This window comes from Heliconius melpomene, chromosome 19, assembly GCF_056956725.1.
Source record: "Heliconius melpomene rosina isolate 202511_hmr_F chromosome 19, ASM5695672v1, whole genome shotgun sequence".
Lineage (NCBI taxonomy): Eukaryota > Metazoa > Arthropoda > Insecta > Lepidoptera > Nymphalidae > Heliconius > Heliconius melpomene.
Genome location: NC_140407.1, coordinates 8593299 through 8615653, shown reverse-complemented (window position 1 = coordinate 8615653; position 22355 = coordinate 8593299). Strand labels below are relative to the sequence as shown.

The window sequence follows — 22355 nt, the reverse complement described above, 5'->3', positions numbered from 1 at the left end:
GGTTGTTGAAAGTTTTGTTATTTTGTTAACTTCACGCTTTATCCCTAGCGGGATAGTCAGAGAAGACGGAGCGCCAAAAGCTACGGTCTCTACATACCTCTTTCGCCTATATAAAAATAAACAATAAATTTTGAAAACGTCTTTCTTCATTTACCAAGAATGATATAAAGGAAGTTGGAAAGAAAAAAAAGTCCTTACTTATTCATACAAAGATTAAGATGAAATATATGTGAATCCGTCGAAACCCTTTGTTTTTTCAATGTAAAAAATTACAGTCATATTTGAACGAATAAAAGGATTTGGTTTTTAAGCTAATACCACGCCAGATGTGTTCTCTTCTTATAGATAATATACTCGTATGTTGCATGCATGTTAGCATGGATTATCTATGGTAGTTTCCATAGCGATTGCACAGTGACTGTGATACTTAAGAATAGACTCGCAGCAGTTACACCTAAGTTTTACCTAGTTATTATTAAAAATATGCATAATTTTCATATGCGTATATACTTAATAAAATTTTTAAAAATTGTTTTTCATTTGTTCTTTATTATAGCATATACAGTCAGCCAGTCGTGGCATAGGGGCACAAAGTGTGCTCCAAAATCGACTGGTTGTGGGTTCGATCTCCACTCGAGGAAAGTATTTATTTAAATTTACATTTTCATTTCTTCGCTCTGGTGTCGAGAAAAAGCGCGGCGTTGGGTTCCGCCGCTCAACACGCAATGCCTACAGAATTCGGCGGAAAGAGAAAGAGTATCTTATCACGAGGTTCCCTCTGCCTATCCTACTGTGTGCGGGATATAGCGTGAAGCTTGACTTGACTCTGGGCACTCTTTGCCTACAACTAACTTGCATATTGCAAGTTTCTATGACGACAATCGATAAATTTCCCTTTAGATCAATGAGTTTAGGCATGAAATATATTTCGTCACGTTTTTTTTTGTCATTATAAAACTTTTTCATTTCACAAATTCTTTAAACGGTACGAAAGCAATTTTTTTTGTAATTTCCTTTTCAACTTTTCACTTACGGTTTCGAAGTTCACGTACAAGTTAAGATTATTTTCACAAAGCTTTTGGAGTACTTTTGAGAAAGGAGCACGATTCGTGTGCCTTAAATCCTTTAACTGAGATAAATCAGAGAGGTTTTAAAATTATTTTCTTAATATATATGATCTTAATGATGACGCAGAGGGAATTTGTTGATAAGGCACTTCAGTATCCAAATTTTCGAGACATTGTATGTTCATTGATAAAACTGAAGACTGCTATTCTAGTCTATGAGAGTGGCTAAATGAAAATAATTTAAATATAATAATTTCCAATATGCCGGTTGAACCCATAACCATCTCGTTCACGATCAGACGCTGCCCTACGGTGCCACAAGGGCCTCATATTTGTCACCGCATACAATATAATACGATAATATGGCACAGCAAGTTAGCAGCGTAGAATATTGCAGACCACGCCACTGTCTACGCTCGCCAATTAGCAAAATTGTTTCGTTAGTAATTATGTTACCAGGATAGCTTGCTATAATGGATCTCTCCAGTTCAGCATTTAGTTTATACTGTACTAATTACTAATGGTCAATATGTAGAATATGAATATAGTATAGCATAATATATACATTCATATATACCGTTAGAATGTGTCAGATTCTATGTAGTATTAATTGAAATTCTGCTTGGATTTCCAATCTTATGTTTATTATATTTTTATTTAGTCGTAATGTGGAAAATGTAGATCTATACCAAAAATACTTATTTATAGCAACCACGGGTATTCAAAATGTTTAAAACATTTGACACTGTAGGGAACATTACTTATTCAAAATTAATCTATATATATATAAAAGGACTTGTCCTCACTGACTGAGGTAAGACGCGCGCACAGCCGTAACCGCTGTGCGTAGAAACGTAAAATTTGGACAGATGTTTACTTTCGTAATCTGGACATCCACTAAGAAGGGATTTTGAAAAATTTTAACCCTAAAGGGGTGAAATAAGGGTTCAAAGTTTGTATGATTTTTTTTTAAAATCAGCACCGATTTTTATAAAATTTGAAATTTAGATTTTTAAAAGTATTTAATTGAACACGTGTTTCATCGTTTTCTAGAATTCTTCCTCTAAGGGTGCAAATAAGGGGTTGAAAGTTTGTATGGAAAAATCTTAAAAACGCCACTGATTATTATAAAATTTTACATTTGAACTCTTAAAAATATTTAATTGAACATGTGTTTCATGGTTTTCCAGAATTCACCCCCTAAGGTGCAAATAAGGGTTGAAAGTTTGTATGGAAAAATCTTTAAATCGCCACCGATTTTTATAAAATTTGAAATTTAGACTCTCAAAAATATTTCATTGAACATATGTGTCGTGGTTTATTAGAATACACTCCTGAATAAGCGAGCGAAGCTGCGCACGTCCGCTAGTATTAATATATTTACTAGAATCATCCGCACGCAGCGCATTGGAACAGTTCAAACCTGTTCCGAGTTTTTTTGCTATGCGTGTCGTAGGCTGCTAGCCAGCATCGCCACGTTTAAAGAGTCGGCTAGAATCGCTTGCGACAATCACTTGTGTATCCATTGCTCTCTTAGCTTGCATTCAATTCTCAACCTTAACTTCTTGCTATTACGTGCTAGTTTAGCTTGTATTTCCTATTGGTATTTATTTAAATTTCTTTATTTCCTTCTGTGATCATTTTCTCTTCACGTATCTGTGAGTTAAATAAATTTGGACAATTTCTCCACAAAATTTGGATTTTTAATTTTACTCATTTAGTGTAAAATAAATAAGATCATATTAAATAGTGGTATCACATCTCAACCGCTATATTGGTGACCCCTAAATTGGTGAGCACTACAATAAATACCTACGTTTACTGCTGGCAAGAAGATTTAAAACGGCAAGAGGCCATTTTGACGACCTTGGCAAGTGACCTCTGATACAAGATGGAGGACGCGACTACATCCAACGTGTGCGGAATTGGCGTGCGTATTCCACCATTCTGGCCGGAAGAACCAGCCCTTTGGTTTTCACAAATTGAAGGTCAGTTTGCTTTATCTAATATAACAAGTGATACTACAAAATTTTATTACGTTGCCGCTCAGTTAGATAATCAATTTGCTGTCGAGGTGAAGGATATTATCATTTCTCCTCCCGAGACGGATAAATACATCACTCTTAAAACGCAACTGATTAAAAGATTGTCTGCGTCTCAAGAAAAGAAAGTGATGCAGTTGCTGAGGCACGAGCAGCTAGGTGATCGCAAGCCATCACAGTTTCTGCGATACATGCAAGATCTTGCGGGTTCATCTGTCCCCAAGGATTTTTTAAAAACATTATGGTCGAGTAGGTTACCACAAAACATTCAAACGGTTATAGCTTCACAGCCTGATCTGCCTATCGAAAAATTAGCTGACCTGGCAGACAAGGTGCATGAGATAGCACCCTCATCACCACAGGTCGCAAGCACATCTGCGATGGCCACACCCCCTGCATCCTCCATGTTGGAAGAAATGGCCAAGCAGATCCAACTCCTGACCAAGCAGGTATCGGAACTCTCGACCCAGGTACGTCACAACTCGGTCTCATCAAAATTTAAAGAGCGTTCCCGGAGCCATTCCAGACATCGCAGGAAGTCGACTACCCGGCAAAAGTGTTGGTACCATTTTAAATTTGGTTCAAATGCTAAAAAATGTGTGCAGCCATGTAGTTACGGAGAGTCGGAAAACTCTCTGGGCAGCCGGAAGTAGCGGCCAACGTCTGCCCTTTACCTACAGGCCGTCTTTTCATTACCGACCGTATTTCAAAAATGCTTTTCCTCATTGATACTGGCTCGGATCTCTGCGTTTTTCCACGGTTGGTTACCAAGGCGCCCTGTACCAAGACAAAGTATGAACTCATGGCGGCGAACGGTACAGTCATTCATACTTACGGTCCTACATTGTTACACTTAGACCTAGGACTAAAGCGTACTTTCACCTGGAAATTTACCATCGCTGATGTTTCAAAGCCCATTATCGGCGTAGATTTTTTGATATTTTACAATCTTCTTGTAGATTGCAGATGTCAGCGACTCGTCGATGGAAATACCACTCTGTCAGTGCAAGCAATAAAAGAAAATATCTCCGATGACCTTGCGTCAGTCAAAGCCATTTCGGGAGAATCAAAATACCATCAGCTGCTTCATGAGTTTCCAGAGGTAACGAGACCATCAGGTACGTCTTCCTTACCTAAGCATAATACCGTGCATTACATCAAAACCATTCCCGGACCACCGGTTACCAGTAGACCTCGTCGTTTAGACCCAGTTAGACTGAAAGCAGCCAAAAAAGAATTTGACGATATGCTGTCACAGGGAACTGCCCGCTCCTCTAACAGTTCGTGGTCGTCCGCTCTGCACTTAGTTAAGAAGAAGGACGACGGATGGAGACCATGTGGTGATTACAGAGCACTCAATGCTCGCACAGTACCTGACAGGTATCCGATACGCCATATCCAAGATTTTTCCTACCAACTCTCTGGTTGTACAGTATTTTCAACTATCGATCTAGTCAAGGCGTACAATCAAATACCAGTACACGTCAATGATATCCACAAAACAGCCATTACAACTCCTTTTGGACTTTTCGAGTTCCCGTACATGACCTTCGGACTGCGCAATGCAGCACAAACCTTTCAGAGGTTCATGGACGAAGTGCTACGTGATTTTGATGACTTTTGTTTTGGTTACTTAGACGACATTTTGGTATTTTCCAGTTCTGAAGAACAACATCAGCGCCACATCAGACTACTCTTCACCAGGCTCAAAGAGTATGGTGTTTTGATAAACACATCCAAGTGTGTCTTCGGGCAGCGACAGGTAAAATTTCTTGGTTACCTAGTGTCAGATTCTGGGACTCAACCTTTAGAGACGAACGTAAAGAGCATACAGGAGTGCAATGTGCCGAAAACTGCTAAGGAATTACGACGTTTCCTCGGTATGTTCAATTTTTATCGGCGTTTTATTCCCGACGCCGCAAATATCCAAGCACCATTAGATGCTGCGCTTCTAGGACCTAAGATGAAAGGAGCTAAGCCGATCACTATGACACCGGAGATGATGGAAGCCTTTCAAAAATGTAAGACTTGTTTATCTCAAGCCACATTACTGGCTCACCCAGATCCTTCTGCAGAGCTAGCTATTGCCACTGATGCTTCTGATGTCGGAATTGGAGCAGTTCTTCAACAACGTGTTAATAACGTATGGCAACCTCTTGGTTTCTTTTCTAAAAAATTAACATCTGCGCAGAAGAAGTATAGTCCTTACGACAGAGAACTGTTAGCCATTTATGAAGCCATTAAATATTTTCGACACATGGTTGAGGCTCGAAACTTCGTGATTCATACGGATCATAAACCTCTCACATATGCATTCAACATTAACAGGGAGAAATGCTCACCGCGCCAATATCGGTACTTTGATTATATTTCTCAGTTCACAACTATTATTCAATACTTACCAGGACGTTTGAACGTAGTGGCTGATACTCTGTCACGACTGGAAGAGGTGAGTCGATCTATTGATTACCAGGCTCTAGCACTTGCTCAAGATACTGATCCTGAACTGCTAGGTCTGCTTCAAAAAGGCTCATCGTTAAAACTGGCTAAGGTAGATTTGCCAGACTGTAACCAGAAGTTATACTGTGACGTATCAATGTCTTCTCCGCGCCCGTTCATTACTGAGAAGTTTCGCCGACAAGTTTTTGAAACTTTACACAGCTTGAGCCATCCTGGTAGGACAGCTACAGTGCGGCTGGTTACACAGAGATTTGTATGGCCAGGGATTCGCAAGGACTGTAGAGAGTGGACACGAGAGTGTATACTTTGTCAAAAGAGCAAAGTTCACCGTCATACCCTTGCTCCCTTATCCTCAATTCCAACTCCTACATCGAGGTTTGCACACATCCACCTCGACATCGTCGGACCTTTAACTATTTCGTCTGATTTCAGATATTGCCTTACTGTCATCGACCGTTTCACACGATGGCCTGAGGCATTCCCACTTAAGGACATCACAGCTGATTCCTGTGCTGCCGCTCTTCTCTCTGGTTGGATAGCAAGATTTGGCTGCCCTCTTCGAATTACAACCGACAGGGGTCGTCAATTCGAGTCGCATCTCTTCAAGGCACTATCAGCCATGGTTGGTGCACATCACTTTACGACTACTTCGTATCATCCAGCTTCCAACGGCTTGATCGAGAGACTCCATCGGCAGCTGAAGGCAGCTATCATGTGCCATCCCTCTTCGACCTGGACGGAAGCACTTCCCTTAGTGCTGCTGGGCATCCGTAGCGCTTGGAAGGATGACATTCAGGCTTCAGCGGCTGAGCTGGTCTACGGGGAGCCCCTTCGACTTCCAGGGCAATTTCTGGCACCCTCAGAAGACTACAGGACTGCAGATATCACAAATCTGGTCGCTCGTCTTCGTGCTGGTATGGCACGACTCTCACCGAAGCCCACGTCATGGCACAGGACAGGTCCTTTTTATATGCCAGCTGACCTTGCAGAGACAACACACGTTTTTTTACGGCAGGACCACGTCCGCAAACCACTGGAACCACCTTATGCAGGCCCATACAAGGTTCTCAAGAGGACTCCTAAATATTTCAAAATAGACATATGTGGTAAGCCTAATAACGTTAGTGTGGACAGGATCAAGCCCGCATATGTTACGCGAGAGGCCGTTCCTGCATCAAAGAGGATAATAACAGCACCAAAGGCTATCTCTCAATCTGACGTGGAGCAGACACTTGAGAAGCGGACAAGAAGCGGAAGAAGAGTCAAGTTTCCAGACTACTATCGCCCTTAACCAGGTCTCTGGGGGGGAGTACTGTAGGGAACATTACTTATTCAAAATTAATATTAATATATTTACTAGAATCATCCGCACGCAGCGCATTGGAACAGTTCAAACTTGTTCCGAGTTTTTTTGCTATGCGTGTCGTAGGCTGCTAGCCAGCATCGCCACGTTTAAAGAGTCGGCTAGAATCGCTTGCGACAATCACTTGTGTATCCATTGCTCTCTTAGCTTGCATTCAATTCTCAACCTTAACTTCTTGCTATTACGTGCTAGTTTAGCTTGTATTTTCTATTGGTATTTATTTAAATTTCTTTATTTCCTTCTGTGATCATTTTCTCTTCACGTATCTGTGAGTTAAATAAATTTGGACAATTTCTCCACAAAATTTGAATTTTTAATTTTACTCATTTAGTGTAAAATAAATAAGATCATATTAAATAGTGGTATCACATCTCAACCGCTATAACCGCTCTAATTTTATGTAGTGTTTTTTTCTCTCACTGCTAATATAAACAGACATTTAGATGCACTTGCTCTAGTCTAAGCAGCTGTAGTCATTCAAAAGTCAATAAACAGGTACAAAGTGGTTGCTAGTCGTCCTCGAAGCGAGCTATTGCTCATTTGTATCGCCCAGGGCGCCTGCTTTAGTTCAAACCTTATTTGAGAGGCGGTAAAGTAAACCCGCGGCGTGATTGTTGCGAAATTGCGATTCCTTGGATTCTAGTACTGAGAGCTAGTTGCACTAGTAAAGTTGATTTCGAATGATGTGCTATTTGTGTACGGCTTGTTTCGATGTTCAAAGATTGAAATATCAGTTATAATAAATTTTATAATGACTACATATCGTTCTCTATACAACATTCCGTTGTCTATTTTCCACCCGGTTTAGAGAGAGATTATATGTTGAGTGACGTAACTCAATGCCTCGCTTTGTGCGGTACGAGAACATGAAAATGAAAATGGTTCATTTTCTCATGGGGATCAAACCCATCACCATCACGTTAACAGTCAGTCGTTGTAACATTCTTTCACAATATTGTACTCGTTTTTTTGTGGGACGGCAGAAAGAGCCCCGCCACGTGGACATTAGCACGAAATGCTCAATGAACGTAATTTATCAAAATATCATAGTCTATGCTACATTCTAAATATTATATAGAATTTAAGATTACTTATAGTACTGAGTATTGAAATTAGCCATTTATAATATTGTAAGACGATTCCTGTAGAGGTAAACAAATCTAAAATAAATTTCTCTTTACTATTGCAATCAAATTATTTTTCGAGAAGTCACTGTTTTTTTTTGTAAAATCACGTTTTTTATTATAAAACCACGTGCCCTGAATTAATTATAATACTAAGGTCAGGTCGCCGATCATTAGTCTCCTTGCGAAGCCCCACCGGGTAAAGGGGTGAAGTCGTACAGATGCGTTGCCATAGAGCCGTGATTGGAAGTGAATTGAACCGCTTTTATTAAAAGGAGTATTGCAAAAATATACGTTTTTCTAATGTTTACATTTTGACGTGTTTTTCTTAAATATAAATCATTTTAATTAATACATTTATAAATAAGTAAAAAAAATCAGCTTCACGCTGTATCCCGCATACAGCAGGGTAGGCAGAGGGAACCTAGAGTTAAGATACTCTGTTCGTCACTTTCTTCCGAATTCTGGAGGCATTGCGGATTGAGTGAGTGAGCAGAGCTCAACGCCGCGCTTCGCCTTGACACCAGAGCGAAAAAATGGAAATAAACGTCAATAAATATTTCACTTCCTCGAGTCGGGATTGAACCCATAACCGTCGCGTTGCCGCCACACCCTTGTGCCGCTACTCCACTCTACATTTATAAAAAATAATAAAATAATATATATACGCAATGTTATTAAAATATTAAATGCACGCTTGGATTTACTTTGTTGAAATTATTTCAATAGTAAGCTATTTTTTTATCAGTGAACAATGTTGCAAATATAATTTATTTATTGATGTATTAATTACTTATTAAACTTTGTTAGTTAATATTAACTAGGTATATTGTTATATAACAGTATAATTTTGAACGGACGCGCAATACTTAGTTTCGACGTGATTTCGTGTTTCAGAACCAACGATTCTAATCTGGCAAAGTGGTCGCGCTAACTCGATTACCGGCGAAACTGTCAATTAGACGATCCCTTCTAATGTTTCATAACAAAAGTTATCTTTTCCCCTTATTTCGGGATCCGTTTTTAATATATTATATGCTTTATGGAGTATTAAATATGAATATTTGGTATTTTACAGCTTATTTGAAGGTGTGTATTTTTTTAATTGCTCTACCTTTTGTTAATTATGCAACGGGATTATAGGTTTAATTTTTGTTGGAATTTTCTTGGTGTTAATTTTAGATTGTATGTTGCTATTTATTTTCATTTATTTTAATTCATGGTGGTTGTATAGGATCAAATTTACAAGTAATTCACACTACGTAGGGTAGGCCGTCGTGGCGCAGAGGCACAATGGTGTGACTGTAACTTGATGGTTATGGGTTCGATTCCCAGTCAGGTGAATGAAATGTTTAATATTTTAATTTTCTTCGCTCTGGTGACGAAGGAAAGCGTGGCGTTTAGTTCCGTCACTCAAAACGCAATGCTTCCTGAAGTTGGCATATTGTGAGGAATATTAGTGTATTAATGGGAACAAAGTGTCTTAACACTAGGTTCGTTGATTTCACTCATAAGATAATTAGTAGTAATAAAAATGTGCCATTCAAGCATCACATTAATAACTCGTGAAATTCGCACGATTATCGAATAAATGGTTCTCAGAACAAGTCATTTTCAATAAAGCGATGATTGAGGAGAAAAACCGTCATCAATCACTTGACGTGTCACTTTGACAGCGTTTAGGGTGTGGGTGACCATACGCTACGTATTCTAAATATTTGGAATGTGACGTTATTAAAATACCTTTATAGGCGCTATTATTATTTTTTTTTTTTTACCCTAAAAATGTATTAAATTTATATATATATAAAAAAAGTCAGTTAAAATGGTTGTAAATTTAACCCCATCCCTTACAATATAAGAGCATTTTAGTAGATTGGATCAATTAATTCAATAGGCGGGGTGTTTTGAAATTCAAGTTTCCAGTCACAAGTGTAATGTTTTATGGTAATCCCGTCCTAGCACGCGCACGGAACCCTTGTATTAACATGTGATTATGCAAAAGCCAAAAGGAACTGTCTAATGATTGTCTGCTATAGAAATCATTTTATTCGATATAAGATATTAGAGTCCATTTTGTCGCACTGGTACAGTAACGGACTGTACGTCCATGGTTGTAGTGGGTACGATAAAATATAATTTCTAAAATACTATTTTTTTGTTTATACTAAACTAACAGTTAAATAATTTTTTTTTACTAGAAAATTAGCGAATTTGGATGATTTAAAAGTGCTTGAAATAGCCTAATTAAATAATTAATAATTATTTTGATTTAACTTTTGAGTCTCAAAAAGAAATTATGGGCGATATAATTTGAATCAATTGAACTTTCTCAGAACCTTTGTTTATCCTTCTGAAAATGTATTTACTTTCTTATTTTTTGTTTTTTTTACTAATCTAAGTATACGCACGAGCGCCACCCGCGAACCAAACACGTCTAGTCGACCGGCATATTGTTTCAAAAATAACCCCCCCGACAAATTGAATATACGTAAGTGAGTTACGTTAGATACAGTTGAGTGGGCGTGACGGGTTTGTTCTAGCCTCTTGACTTTGATCGTCGAATAGTTTAGTGGTTAAGATTGTATTATGATGACTATAAAAATTTAAGTTAGTCGTAGTAGTCGTCGATTCAATTCCTACTCGAGGAAGAAAAATATTCAATATTTTCGTTGAGTTCGCCTCGAAAATTTGGTGGAAGTTGGGAAACGGAGTGTTAAACACTAGATTCTCTCTCCCTACCATGCTTATATGGTATACAGCTTGAAACTGAAAAAAAAGAGAAGATAAATTAAAATTGGTTTACCTTAAGGTTTTTCAGTTTATACCGTAAACTTTAAGCAAGCCTTAGTTAGATATTTAAATTACATTAACACAAAGTGTGTTGTTAAGGAAATGAAACTAATTTAAATTTGGCGATGGTTGGTTCTTTTTTCTTAAAATTGCAGTAAAAGCATATAACACGCGTGACATTGGTAAAGTGATTAATGCTCAACTGGCACGTTCAGAGTGTCTCGACACTGAGCTATCTTTAAAAAAATATGGAAATAAAATATTTTCTATAAAAAAATTACATGTTGAAAACGTGGTTTACAGAAGTTGAATCCGAATATAATTGCGTTACCACAAACCTTAGCGAAGTGGATTCTCATTAAAATTTTGACATAATGAAATAAAGGAATTATATTTGAAAATACAGCACCTATTAAGACACTGTACTCGTTGCTGTGAACGAATTTAAGCACGTTTTGACGATGTATAAATAATTTACCTGTTCATACGTTTATAGTAGGAACAAAAGAAATTAACATATTTTTATTAAAAGTAATTTTTGTTATAAAATTTCTTTTTTATTTAATCTAGCTAGAAATTTGCGATTTATGAGTGTGTTGACACTGAGTTTCCTCTTCCTGTTCTACGACAGGTATGGATGGCGTGACGATGAAATTTCTTAGAAAGATACGTACGTCATATTACCCCTTAACCACTGACGTACGTACGTGGTACGTCACCTTAGCGGATTTTTGTTCATAACATAATTTTTCGTTTCATTGTGAGTTCAGTTCGCCGTGCTTAAAAAACTATTTTCATATCCTCATTCTAAAGCTATTTAAATCAAGGGCTTCATCATCAAACGCGGCCAGGTCGGTAAAATGGGTCGAAACTGAAAAATAAATTATTATTATTTTTTTTTAATTGTCACACTTCATCTTCAGCGGGGTAGCCAGAGGGAACGTAATGCTAAACGGTCTTTGCATATCTCTCTTTCGCCCTACGTGACCTTCCTCCAGTATCATAGATACTATGTTTTCGAAGGTCCACCGAAGTCTGTTCCTGCTTGCTCTCTTACCACTCATTCTTTGTTTCTTTACACATTGTTAAATGCTTAACGATAAAAGAGACAGATATACAATTTTACATAACTTAAACTTATAGGTACATGTTTGGTCTAAAATCACTGATTAAGCAGTATTTTTTTTGCTTCAGTATTCTATACAGTTTGTGTTGGGTTATTTTCTTTAATACTCTTTCAATATTGGGAGGTAAATAATCGTGATTTGGTATTATCTGACCCTTACCCGCTGGTCCGGATAACGTTTTTATTAAACTGATAATATACGACAAAGTTTGCTTTTTCCTTCGGTTGATTTAATATATCTATGTGATATATTTTTTTGCTTGCTCTATATGTATTTGTTCTGTATATTATGACAAATATTGATAGATTACAATAGATAGAAGCAACAAGCTTAGTAATGTTTAGTTGTACTTTTTGGATTTTTTTTTGGGTCACTAGGCCTACATCAATATTAGAGCTTAAAATACACTTTCTATACCCCATTGTATCTGAACTCATCACCAAATATTCCATTCTCAACCACTCAACTGATGTGAACAACTTTATTTTAATTATCTTTTTCACTTTTTATGATAAAGTATTTTACGATTTCGCTAATCTTCCTATTCAAGTTCCGACCGTTTGGCGCACGTGCGTAAGGAAACCCGTAAATGAGAAAATGGTAAAACTTTGTAAATTTCCTGAAAATCGCCCCCCTAAACGTCCCACTTCTCACACGACGGAAAATTTATAATGAAATTCGCCTTTTATAAATTGTACATTGATAGCCAAATAACCATAGCACTTTTACTCTGAAACTAAGTTAGATGTTGTTTACTTTTCTATAGAAGTTTATAACAATCTTGTTCAGATTCTGAGATGTACTAATTGGAATCTTTGACAGATGGTTCACGCTTTTTTGAATAAATAAAAACAATTGATTCCCCCGAGTAGGGAACGAACCCATAACCATCGTGTTAACAGTCAACCTCTACTCCACTACACCATATTTAATAACAATTTTCCTGCTTGACTTTTATGAACCTAACATTTTCATGATTAAAACGTGTTTGCACAATAGCGTATAAATTCCAAGTATCATCATTTATTGAGGCGAAATATTGTGTTGGGTAATAGATGAGCGCTATCAAATATTCTTTGGGGCGACGACAAAGGGACGAACCCTAAGAAAATAACGATAATAGGTGCGGTTGATATTTTCAATAATATACTCTACCTATTTGATACATTTTTGTGATTCATTCATCTTTATATGCTTAAAAATGATATTGTTTTCGTTTGGAATTGAAATATAGAATTAGTGACTCACGTTTACATTTTTTATTTGGTTGGTGGTGTAAAAAAAACATGAATTACTTTCTTATATACAAAATTTAAATGGCAAACGAGACTTGAACCAGTAACATGTAAAACATTATATTATAATAAAAGAACATAATTATCAAACTGTCAAATATGAGGATATGATTATGCCATTTAAAAAAATAAATAATGATAATTTAATAAAAAACGAAAGCAATTTCTCTCAAAATATTTAGTGAACATTTTAATAAGTTAATTACAATTCGGTAAAAAGCTCATTATAAAGTAATATGCTGTGCAAATATTATACATATATGTTTATATATCTTAATTAAAGTCTCTTTGGAACTTCGTAATAATTTTATGCTTCGTTACCTATATGTGAAATACGCTGTGGACTTTGTTATGGAGTTTTCACTATAACTATGATGTCCTATGGACTTTGGTCGGGTACAGTGAGCATATATAAATATTTTTATTACTTTTTAGGTAAGTATATCTTTTAACAATAATCCATATGTCATGGTATATCTTATTAAATCAAAGGTGTATTTTAATTCGGTTATCTTAGATTATGGTGTAATTAGACGCCAATTTAAATCTGCTTAGCCGGTTTTACGCATACGTATAATAAATATCCAAAGGAATAAAATATATTATCTATATACTTTTAATAAAATCGTAACGGATCGGTGACTGTACATGTAAGATATAATATAAGGATTTTTTTTTCTGTGGCTTAATAACGTAATAGAACAAAAAACAATGATTTTTATAATTTTTGTCTGGCTGCCATTTGTAATTTTCTTAAGTATTCTCCTTTTGTTAAGTATATAGTTTTTAAAATGATATTATTATTACAAATCCAAATAATACAAATAATGATGTGTACAAGTATTAGTAAATTAATAATTATGTATGTAGTTCAAGCGGGCGAAGCCGAGAGCTGGTTGCTAGTCAAATATAACTATAACAATAGAATGTTAACTCAAGAAACTCTGAAATGAAAAGCATTGTGGGTATAGATCGTGATAAATATACGTGCTATCGATTTATTTTCCATTCTAACCACCCGCCTTCAAATGGTGAAAGTATTCGTGTGCAATGATTTACGCTTCCTTTCTATTTCCCTTGTCACGTCGACTTTAAATGACAGATCTTGGGACGAGCGAGGCCTAGGGTTCCGGGACAATTTCGTTTCGTTTTATTCTCAAACGCTTTTTTCTTGCAAAGTAATCTGTTTTAGAGAACCTCGTGGCACGGTAGAACAGCTTCGTGACTGTCAACGCGACGGTTATAGGTTCAAATTGTTAATTTAGAATTGAGATAAGTATTTAAAATAAAAACAATTAATTAATGTAAATTGTAACAATTATTCAATTACTTTATATAAGAATCATTTATGAATATCTGAAAAACATTCATGTTTAAAACACGCTTGCGACGACAACACCACCCTTCTCTTCGTTTTTCATTATAATAATAATTATTGAAAATATATTTTACTATTGGAAGACTGTTACTCAATATTGATGATTATAATAATTAATGAACGAACGACCAGACGAAGTAAATTGTCAACTTTAAAATTACAGCCGAGTTGTGTAGATTTAATGAATCAATGACATTTTAATTAAAGCGTGTTAAGAATATTAATTATAGCCTCTGCAAATTGACTTTTTAAAATAATATATGTTTTTTGAAGCAATCATGGGGCAGTGGGACAACGAATGACTGTAAATGCGATAGTTGGAAATTCGATTCCAATTCGGGGGAATGAAGTATTTTCATTTCATCAGTTTAGTAAAAAGAAGCATGGCGTTAACTTTCGCAACTCAACACGAAATGTCATGCATTTGGGCTGAAAGTGCAGAATAGAGACTCTTTTCATTGTGTTAATTCTGCCTACTTATGCCAGCTGTTCAGCTGTTCCGGACCCTGTACAGACACACGGACAGACAAAAGATTTAAAATTGTTTGTCTTTGTTTTTGTATCTTGTAAATAACTATAACCACTTGAAAAACACGGCTATTTGGAAAACATAGACCGACACTTTCAACTTTATTTATAAGTATTTAATATAGTTTAATTAAACTTAATTATTGATTAGATTGACCAACAAGCGAAGAACTCCCATCACGATTAATTAGCTATAAGAAAAAACAATCACATTAATATAAATTTCGCCGTCGTTCTCGCTGCCGTTATATTTTTACTTATTTCACCATTCATAATTTTTCTTGGAAGTCGCCGTCTTTTCAAATTAAAATAAATACAATGGCAGTGACGACGCTTGCCACACCATAACTCATCGAAATAAGTAATCATCTAAAGCACCCCTTTTTAATTATGCAAAATCAGTATCATTCATTATAACACCCCCCCTATCCCCCCCCTCTTTGATGAAAGAAAGAGAGCACAGCTTACCTTTAAATTACGACACAAAGACAGATGATGCCATCTTTTTCAATTTGCATTAAGCGATGCGATTATATTATTATGTTTTGTATTTTGAGTAAGTTGGATGACTGGAGCTTTAACAAAGCGAAGTAAGAAAGTTTTATGGAAATTTATAGCCACTTATTTATATTAATCGAATCTTTTATTGACTTTTCCAAATTCATAAAAGTACTCGAATATTATTTTTAAAATTGATCATAATTAACACCTACGTTCTTATTTAGTTAATTAATTCCAAAGTATACAAAATTGATATACAACAGCAGATACAGAACTTCTTAACCATTAAGAATTGTACCTCATCATCATCAGCTTACCCAAATAATTTGCCAAGTAATATCCAGCTAGACTTCTAATAAATATTATGAAGGATTATCCACTCTCTTAATTTTTGGTCTCAGATTATCGTCAGGTCAGATAAGTCATAAAATGATGATAGTTACTATAAACATTTAATTACAATTATTAATATATAAGTAATAATACGAAACACAGGGGAAAGTGCCTTTAAAATTTGAAAATTTCCCTCGATTTCCCTGAGGTCTCATTATCAAACCCGGACTTGGTGGCACTGGGATCACCACGGAAGTACGCTCTTTTAAATAATAAAAAAATTTTAAATCGGTTTACAAACTACGTAGAAACCGATGAACCTATAAAAAATTCAACATTCTCCATTTTTCAAAGTTGGTCAAAAAAAAAATCAATAAATTATTCGCTAAAACATATCCAGATTAGAAGCAGAAATTACACGCAGCTCGATTATCAATTCAACCCGTTCACTGTAGTTGGATGTCAATATTCATTTAGCGGGCGGGAGCGGCGCGTGATTTAGTCGACGCCCCACAGTGCTGCGCGACACGAATACTAAATACCGGGGAATGCCTACGGTGCAACGACGTTAGAAAATATTCTATTATTAATACGCGTTCTGGATCAGCTTTGTTTGTTGAGGAGGTTGGTGCGGGTTCACGTTTTTATTTTAGGGATTGTATTGGAAATACGGACAAATATTGTTTTATATTATACTACTACTTACAGTGGGCAGACAAGCTCTGTATCATTTTCTTTCTCAGGCAGGATTTATTTTGATGGGATTTCTACTTTTTACATAAGGAGTCTTATAAGGATAGGATAAGGAGGAGATAAGGAGGTACTTATATTTAATACAATTCTAAAATAATGAATTGTACAATTTGCTTATCTATACTAATATAATAAAGCGGAAGAGTTTGTTTGTTTGTTTGTTTGAACGCTAAGATCTCTGGATTTACTGGATCGATTTACTTTGTTTTTGTTTTGTATGAAAGCTGCATTCTTCAGAAGTGCTATAGGCTATATAATATTACATTACACATATGTACTAATAAATTAAAATACTTTCTAATTTGACATGCAATTTATTCTGCCATGTTAATAACAACCGTCGTCGCTACGCGACCGCGTTCGTTACCGCGTCATTTTGATATTCATCCTTATGAAAATAAATATAATAGTCACTTTTAGCATTTCATCTAGATTGAAATTATATTTCTATAAAAATTATATTCTTATATTTCAAGCAGGCGTAGCCGCGTCCGGGTCCGCTAGTATCGTATAAATCGTAATATATACCGAATAGGATATAATAATGAATTGATGACTTTTTTGTAATATATAAATATAATAATATATATAATAAAAACGTTTTAAATAAAAATATAAATAAAATGAAATTAAGTTTAAGTATTTACATTTGTATGTTTGCATGCTTGTGCCCCTGCCCCGTGGCTGGCCTCGCTATGACTGGTGTGACTATAAATTTTTAATTACCAATTTTCACCAGTAAAATGTTAACCCGCAACAATCACTTTCACTATCCTTCTAAAGAACTAACTCGTGTGTTAGTATTCACATGTAAGCGTTCCCATTCTTTGTTGGAGCTCTCAGGCTTAGAATTTCTAAACACCCTCTCACACTTGGGGCTGTCGTATAAAATGTCTTTCAAAATTCAAATTGTTTGAACGTCATTTAATCAGTTTATTATTTGATATAAAGGTACAAAATATGATATTACTATTCAAATACTCGAATTTACATAAGTATAACTCTTTACTAGTACATGTTTATATCCAAAAATGAAATATAATAGAATATTTTTTATTGCAGAAATAATACTAAAGCTTGCTTGCTCCGTGGTTCATGGTCAAAACGTTCGTGAATAAACACACACACACAAGGAATATGAATCTATGTTATTTAATATTTATGCTGTACCCGCATATAACACTCCGTTCCCCACTTTTCACTCGATTTTCCAAACGTTGGGAGGCGGCACTCACTGCCACGTTTTATCTTGTTACCAGAGCAAATAAATGAAAACAATTAATAACCTCTTTTTATTTATTTATATTAATTTTGGCTGCCATTTCCCTAAATTATTCTAATATATGCTTTTTTGTCATTTCAGATTTTTCACAGTATATGGGGGATATGGAGATGCAGGACTACAAGGTTTTGGCAGGTGTAACAGACAGGTAATTTTATGGACATTAAACTGCGGTAGTTTTGGGTTTGATTCTTACTTCATTATTTAAAATATTCAGTTTTTGTAGTTTAGTAGTTTGTCACAATTAAATACTGTGTTACATCCATTTACATTAATTAATGTCATTAAAACAACAATGGAGTGTCTCAGTACTAGGTTCTCTCTGCTTCTACTTTATAATATAAGAGATGTGAAAAAATAAAATAATGGCATAATATACATATATGATATTAAATATAAAATTTAATATTTTCAATATATTTTTATCTATCAACATAAATATATCGCGGTTTGTATTAAAATACCCTAAATATGAAACCAAGTTTAGATATATAAAGTAAAAGTTAGTTTAAATATTTACAATTATGTATGTAAGACATTATACGCTTTTTTTAGTAGTATTCTAAGCACGTACTTAGAATATAAGATGGAAACAGTTACGGTTGTGACACTAATCAACCTGAGAGCTACATCGTACAAGTTTGACTGACAGACATTACAAAATGACATTCACTCAAAAAGATTACTCTGATATAGAACTAGATGCAAAAATGTGCTTAAAGAAAAGGACTCCTTATTATTCATGTCATATTAGCAGAGGAGGTTTTGTATTAAAGAAGAAAGAGTAAATAAAAATCAGCTTCATGCTGTATCCAGCATACAGCAGGATAGGCAGAGAGTACCTAGTATTAGAAGAGTGCCCACTTTCCGCCATTTTTTTCGAGAACTGAACTAAATGATAAAATTTATTCCCTAGAATGGGAATCGAATTCACAATCGTTACTTTACAGTCCCACCATTGTGCCCCTGCGCAACGACCAAAAGAATAGTACTTTTTTAATTTTTTATGAAGATTTCGCCTTGGGCAGATCCTTTTAAATATTTTTGCCGTAGACATTGTAATAAATTGTATATAATCAAAGTTTCACTAAAATAACTCATAATAAAACTAAACCTAGCTCTCTAATATTGGCGTAGTATAGGAAGCCTACTCACCGATATGTAGTAAATTTTCTATCAGAACAAAATTGGTTTTTAATTGCTGATCGGAAAACTATTATTGAAGTATGGGAATGGTTCTCTTTTCTCTTTATTTCTTCTAATTTTAACTGATTTTGATAGTAATCAGTCCTCGATAGATGATAATAAATAATAATAAACTATTATTATTAGACATTTCAATAATTTACCACACTAATAGATTATCAGTGGCCGTCAAGTGATAAGATTTATAGAAAAATCCAAATATATCTTCAAGGGTCGCTCGAGCAACGTCATTCATCTTGTTTTTATTTTTTCCCCTCTTGATCCCAGTATTAGAAGAAGTGCAATATCATCAAATCACTGAAAGAAGCACCAAGATTCGGAGGTCGGCGGTGAAATATTACAACGGAAAAGTTTATGTACGAGGACAAGTCAGGTTAAGACTGTGCAACAGATAATACTAAGCTATATAGTTTTTGCTAGTTTTATGTCAGGAAGTATAGCTTTACTTCGGAGTGTGTGAATATTGGTGTGACTTTTTAAGTCATTTAAATTTCTGGTATAAAAAAAATCAGTTAAGATAACAATATAATTTTAGGTTTTAATAAAATTAAATTTAATATTTTTATACACTTTACCCAGCATAACAGTCATAATTGTCAGCTTGCCGGACGAATTCTAGCTCTAATTAATTAAATATAGTTTCTTCCTCCGATTAATTATCGAACGCACGACCACCATCAGTCAGTTAAACTAACAAATTATCTAACAAAGCATAGAATTCACTACTCGTGTGCCCTTGCCTCTTTAGTGGTGGCATCTTGCGAGTCATTCAAGACGTATTTCACGGTACGTCGGCTCGCGGAATGATATTGTAGAGGATATGATTTGAGAGTTACAAATGTATTATGTGCTGCAACACGTTCTCTTTATGTAGGTAGCGGTGGGTTTTACGTTTTTTTTTATATGGAAAATGTCTGGGAATTCTACATTATTTTCTTTTTGTAAATTTGTTTGCTCATATGTTAGAGGTAACTTGATTAATTGAATTTGGTGTTATGTTTGTATGGGGAGTTTGTTTTATTCGTTTATATTATTTTGTTTGTAAAGGAACGTAACATAGTCGACGTTAACGTTTGTTTTCACTTCACGCTGTTTCCTGCACATGGCAGGGTAGGTAGAGGGAGCCTGGGAGCACAGAGCTAAAACACTCCGTTGCTCATAAGACACTTCCGTTCCTCAGTTTTCGACGAAATCTTAAGGCATGGCGTGTTATGTATAGGTTATCAAGGCCGCGTTTTGTCTCGTCATCAAAGCGAGAAATTAAAATATTATATATTGCATTCCTTCGAGTGGGAATCGAATCCACAACCGTCGCAATTACAGTCGCACGCACCACTGCGTTACGACAGCCTCCACTAGTCGTTCTTAAATTGTATAAAATAGTTTCTATTTATACATTTATCTACACGCTTGTACCACATAACAAAAATAGCATCATCAGTGTTGCCTGAACAGCGCGGCGTAGCTCCGAGGCGTGCATTCAACGCATGGCTAGCACGAGCACATCCGCACGTGAGTTAGTGATGTGTCAGTGCACTCAACTAGACATTTAGGTACCTTTTGTTACCCCTTTTGTTGTTAGTGTGTTATATAATTAGATGACATCACTAGTGGCACTGATAAAGTAGGGTTGGCAGGATAGTATATTGTTTTTTTTCTTCGCGCGTGGCAAGAGGCTAAATGTAGCGCGGTACTAAAGAGACTCTGTCAATGTCATTCTGTTCAATTATAATGATTGATAGGAAAATATTTCAACTTCTTGTGAAGTTAAATCCTAATTACCTTGATATATGACGTGATTTCTCTTAAATTAATAAAAAATCAAATATAGAATAACTTGATTTTAGGTTCTCTCTGAAGAAAGAATAGAAGAAAAAAACTACATTTATATATCACTCTTTGTGGAGAAACTCAATGCCTAGCTTTGCCTCGTTATAAAAGCGAGGAAGTGAAAATATAAAATATTTAATTTCCTCGAGTGGGAATCGAACTCACAGCTTATCGCGTTTACAGTCACACGCTTGTGCCCCTATACCACTACATATGTATATCAAGCACAATACTCAATAAGCCACAAAGAAAATTCATCTCTCATACTTTTCTTAGTGTAAAAGTGACAATAAATCCCGGTATTGAGGAACACTGGGGTGTCATTACCGCAGGTGCCAGCAGTGGGTCGATATCCAATCAGCTATCAAGAGAATTACGTTCGATTAGCTCAGTAGCTATCGTCCAAGGAGTCCTCGATATCGATTATACTGTAATTTTTTTGATGACAGACCCCAAATGTTTTATAGGTTTTGATAATTTGATTTGGCAGGATGGATGGATTGGGGTGGTTGAAAATTTAGGTTGAAAAGTGGACTTGTTCTTGGGTATTGGTGATTTGAATGTTCGTGAAGAAGGAGGATGGAGGAATGTAGATAAATAGATACATAGATAGATAGATTTTGTAGATTTTTTAAAGATTTTATATATTAAGCTATATGCATTTATTTATGCATTTTTTTCACTAATATTTTTTCAATGAACAGCTTTGCAGAATTAATATATTTACTCTTTACTTAAATTTACTATAACTACAAACACAAAGAAACGAATTAAACTCAATGTTATAGTTGAAAAGCAGCATCTTGAATAAAAGATAACAAGCGTAAAACTCAATTTACGTGAAGATCTGCATCCGTTATAGCTCTCTGCATCCCAACAGATTTCCTATAGAATAACAATGAAACAAATCGCGAGAAGTCTCGTTTGTCAAATCTACTTGTCGAAGACGCTGCCTTCATTTGGTGTCAAAATATATCGCTTCAATTGTCCACGAAGAAAAATGATATATACATTGCTGTTTTTATTATATTGAAAATATTATCTAAGTAGCTATAATCGGTAATGTATATAGAATTTTTGGTATATTCCATCGCTTGTTATAGTCTTGTAACGCAGTACGGTGGTAAGAACGTTTGACGTCTTGTCGTATCCGAGTATAGACGAGGGCTCTCCTACAACTTTATTTATGAGAGAACTTGACTCGGCTAGAGTAAGGTCCATATAGCGAAACCGTCTAAGGACATCATTAGAACTTATTTTTATATAGTTCACT

General features: G+C 35.4%; 2 protein-coding genes across 3 annotated transcripts in view; both read left to right on the top strand.

Annotated features, from left to right (window-relative positions):
- bru1 (bruno 1) overlaps positions 1 to 22355 on the top strand; it is a 350067-nt gene that overhangs the window by 28862 nt on the left and 298850 nt on the right. For both annotated transcript variants that reach the window (XM_085203425.1, XM_085203423.1), the window contains exon 3: positions 18128 to 18194. In XM_085203425.1, coding sequence (XP_085059551.1) covers positions 18142 to 18194 — 53 coding nt within the window. In that variant the 5' untranslated portion in view covers positions 18128 to 18141. The remainder of the gene's footprint in view (positions 1 to 18127; positions 18195 to 22355) is intronic.
- Positions 2959 to 3762, top strand: LOC146528624 (uncharacterized). The gene has a single exon (XM_085202836.1). The coding sequence runs from the start codon at positions 2959 to 2961 to the stop codon at positions 3760 to 3762; it is 804 nt and encodes a 267-aa protein (XP_085058962.1).

Coding starts and splice junctions, on each gene's coding strand:
- LOC146528624 (XM_085202836.1), top strand. CDS start 2,959: ATGGAGGACGCGACTACATCCAACGTGTGCGGAATTGGCGTGCGTATT.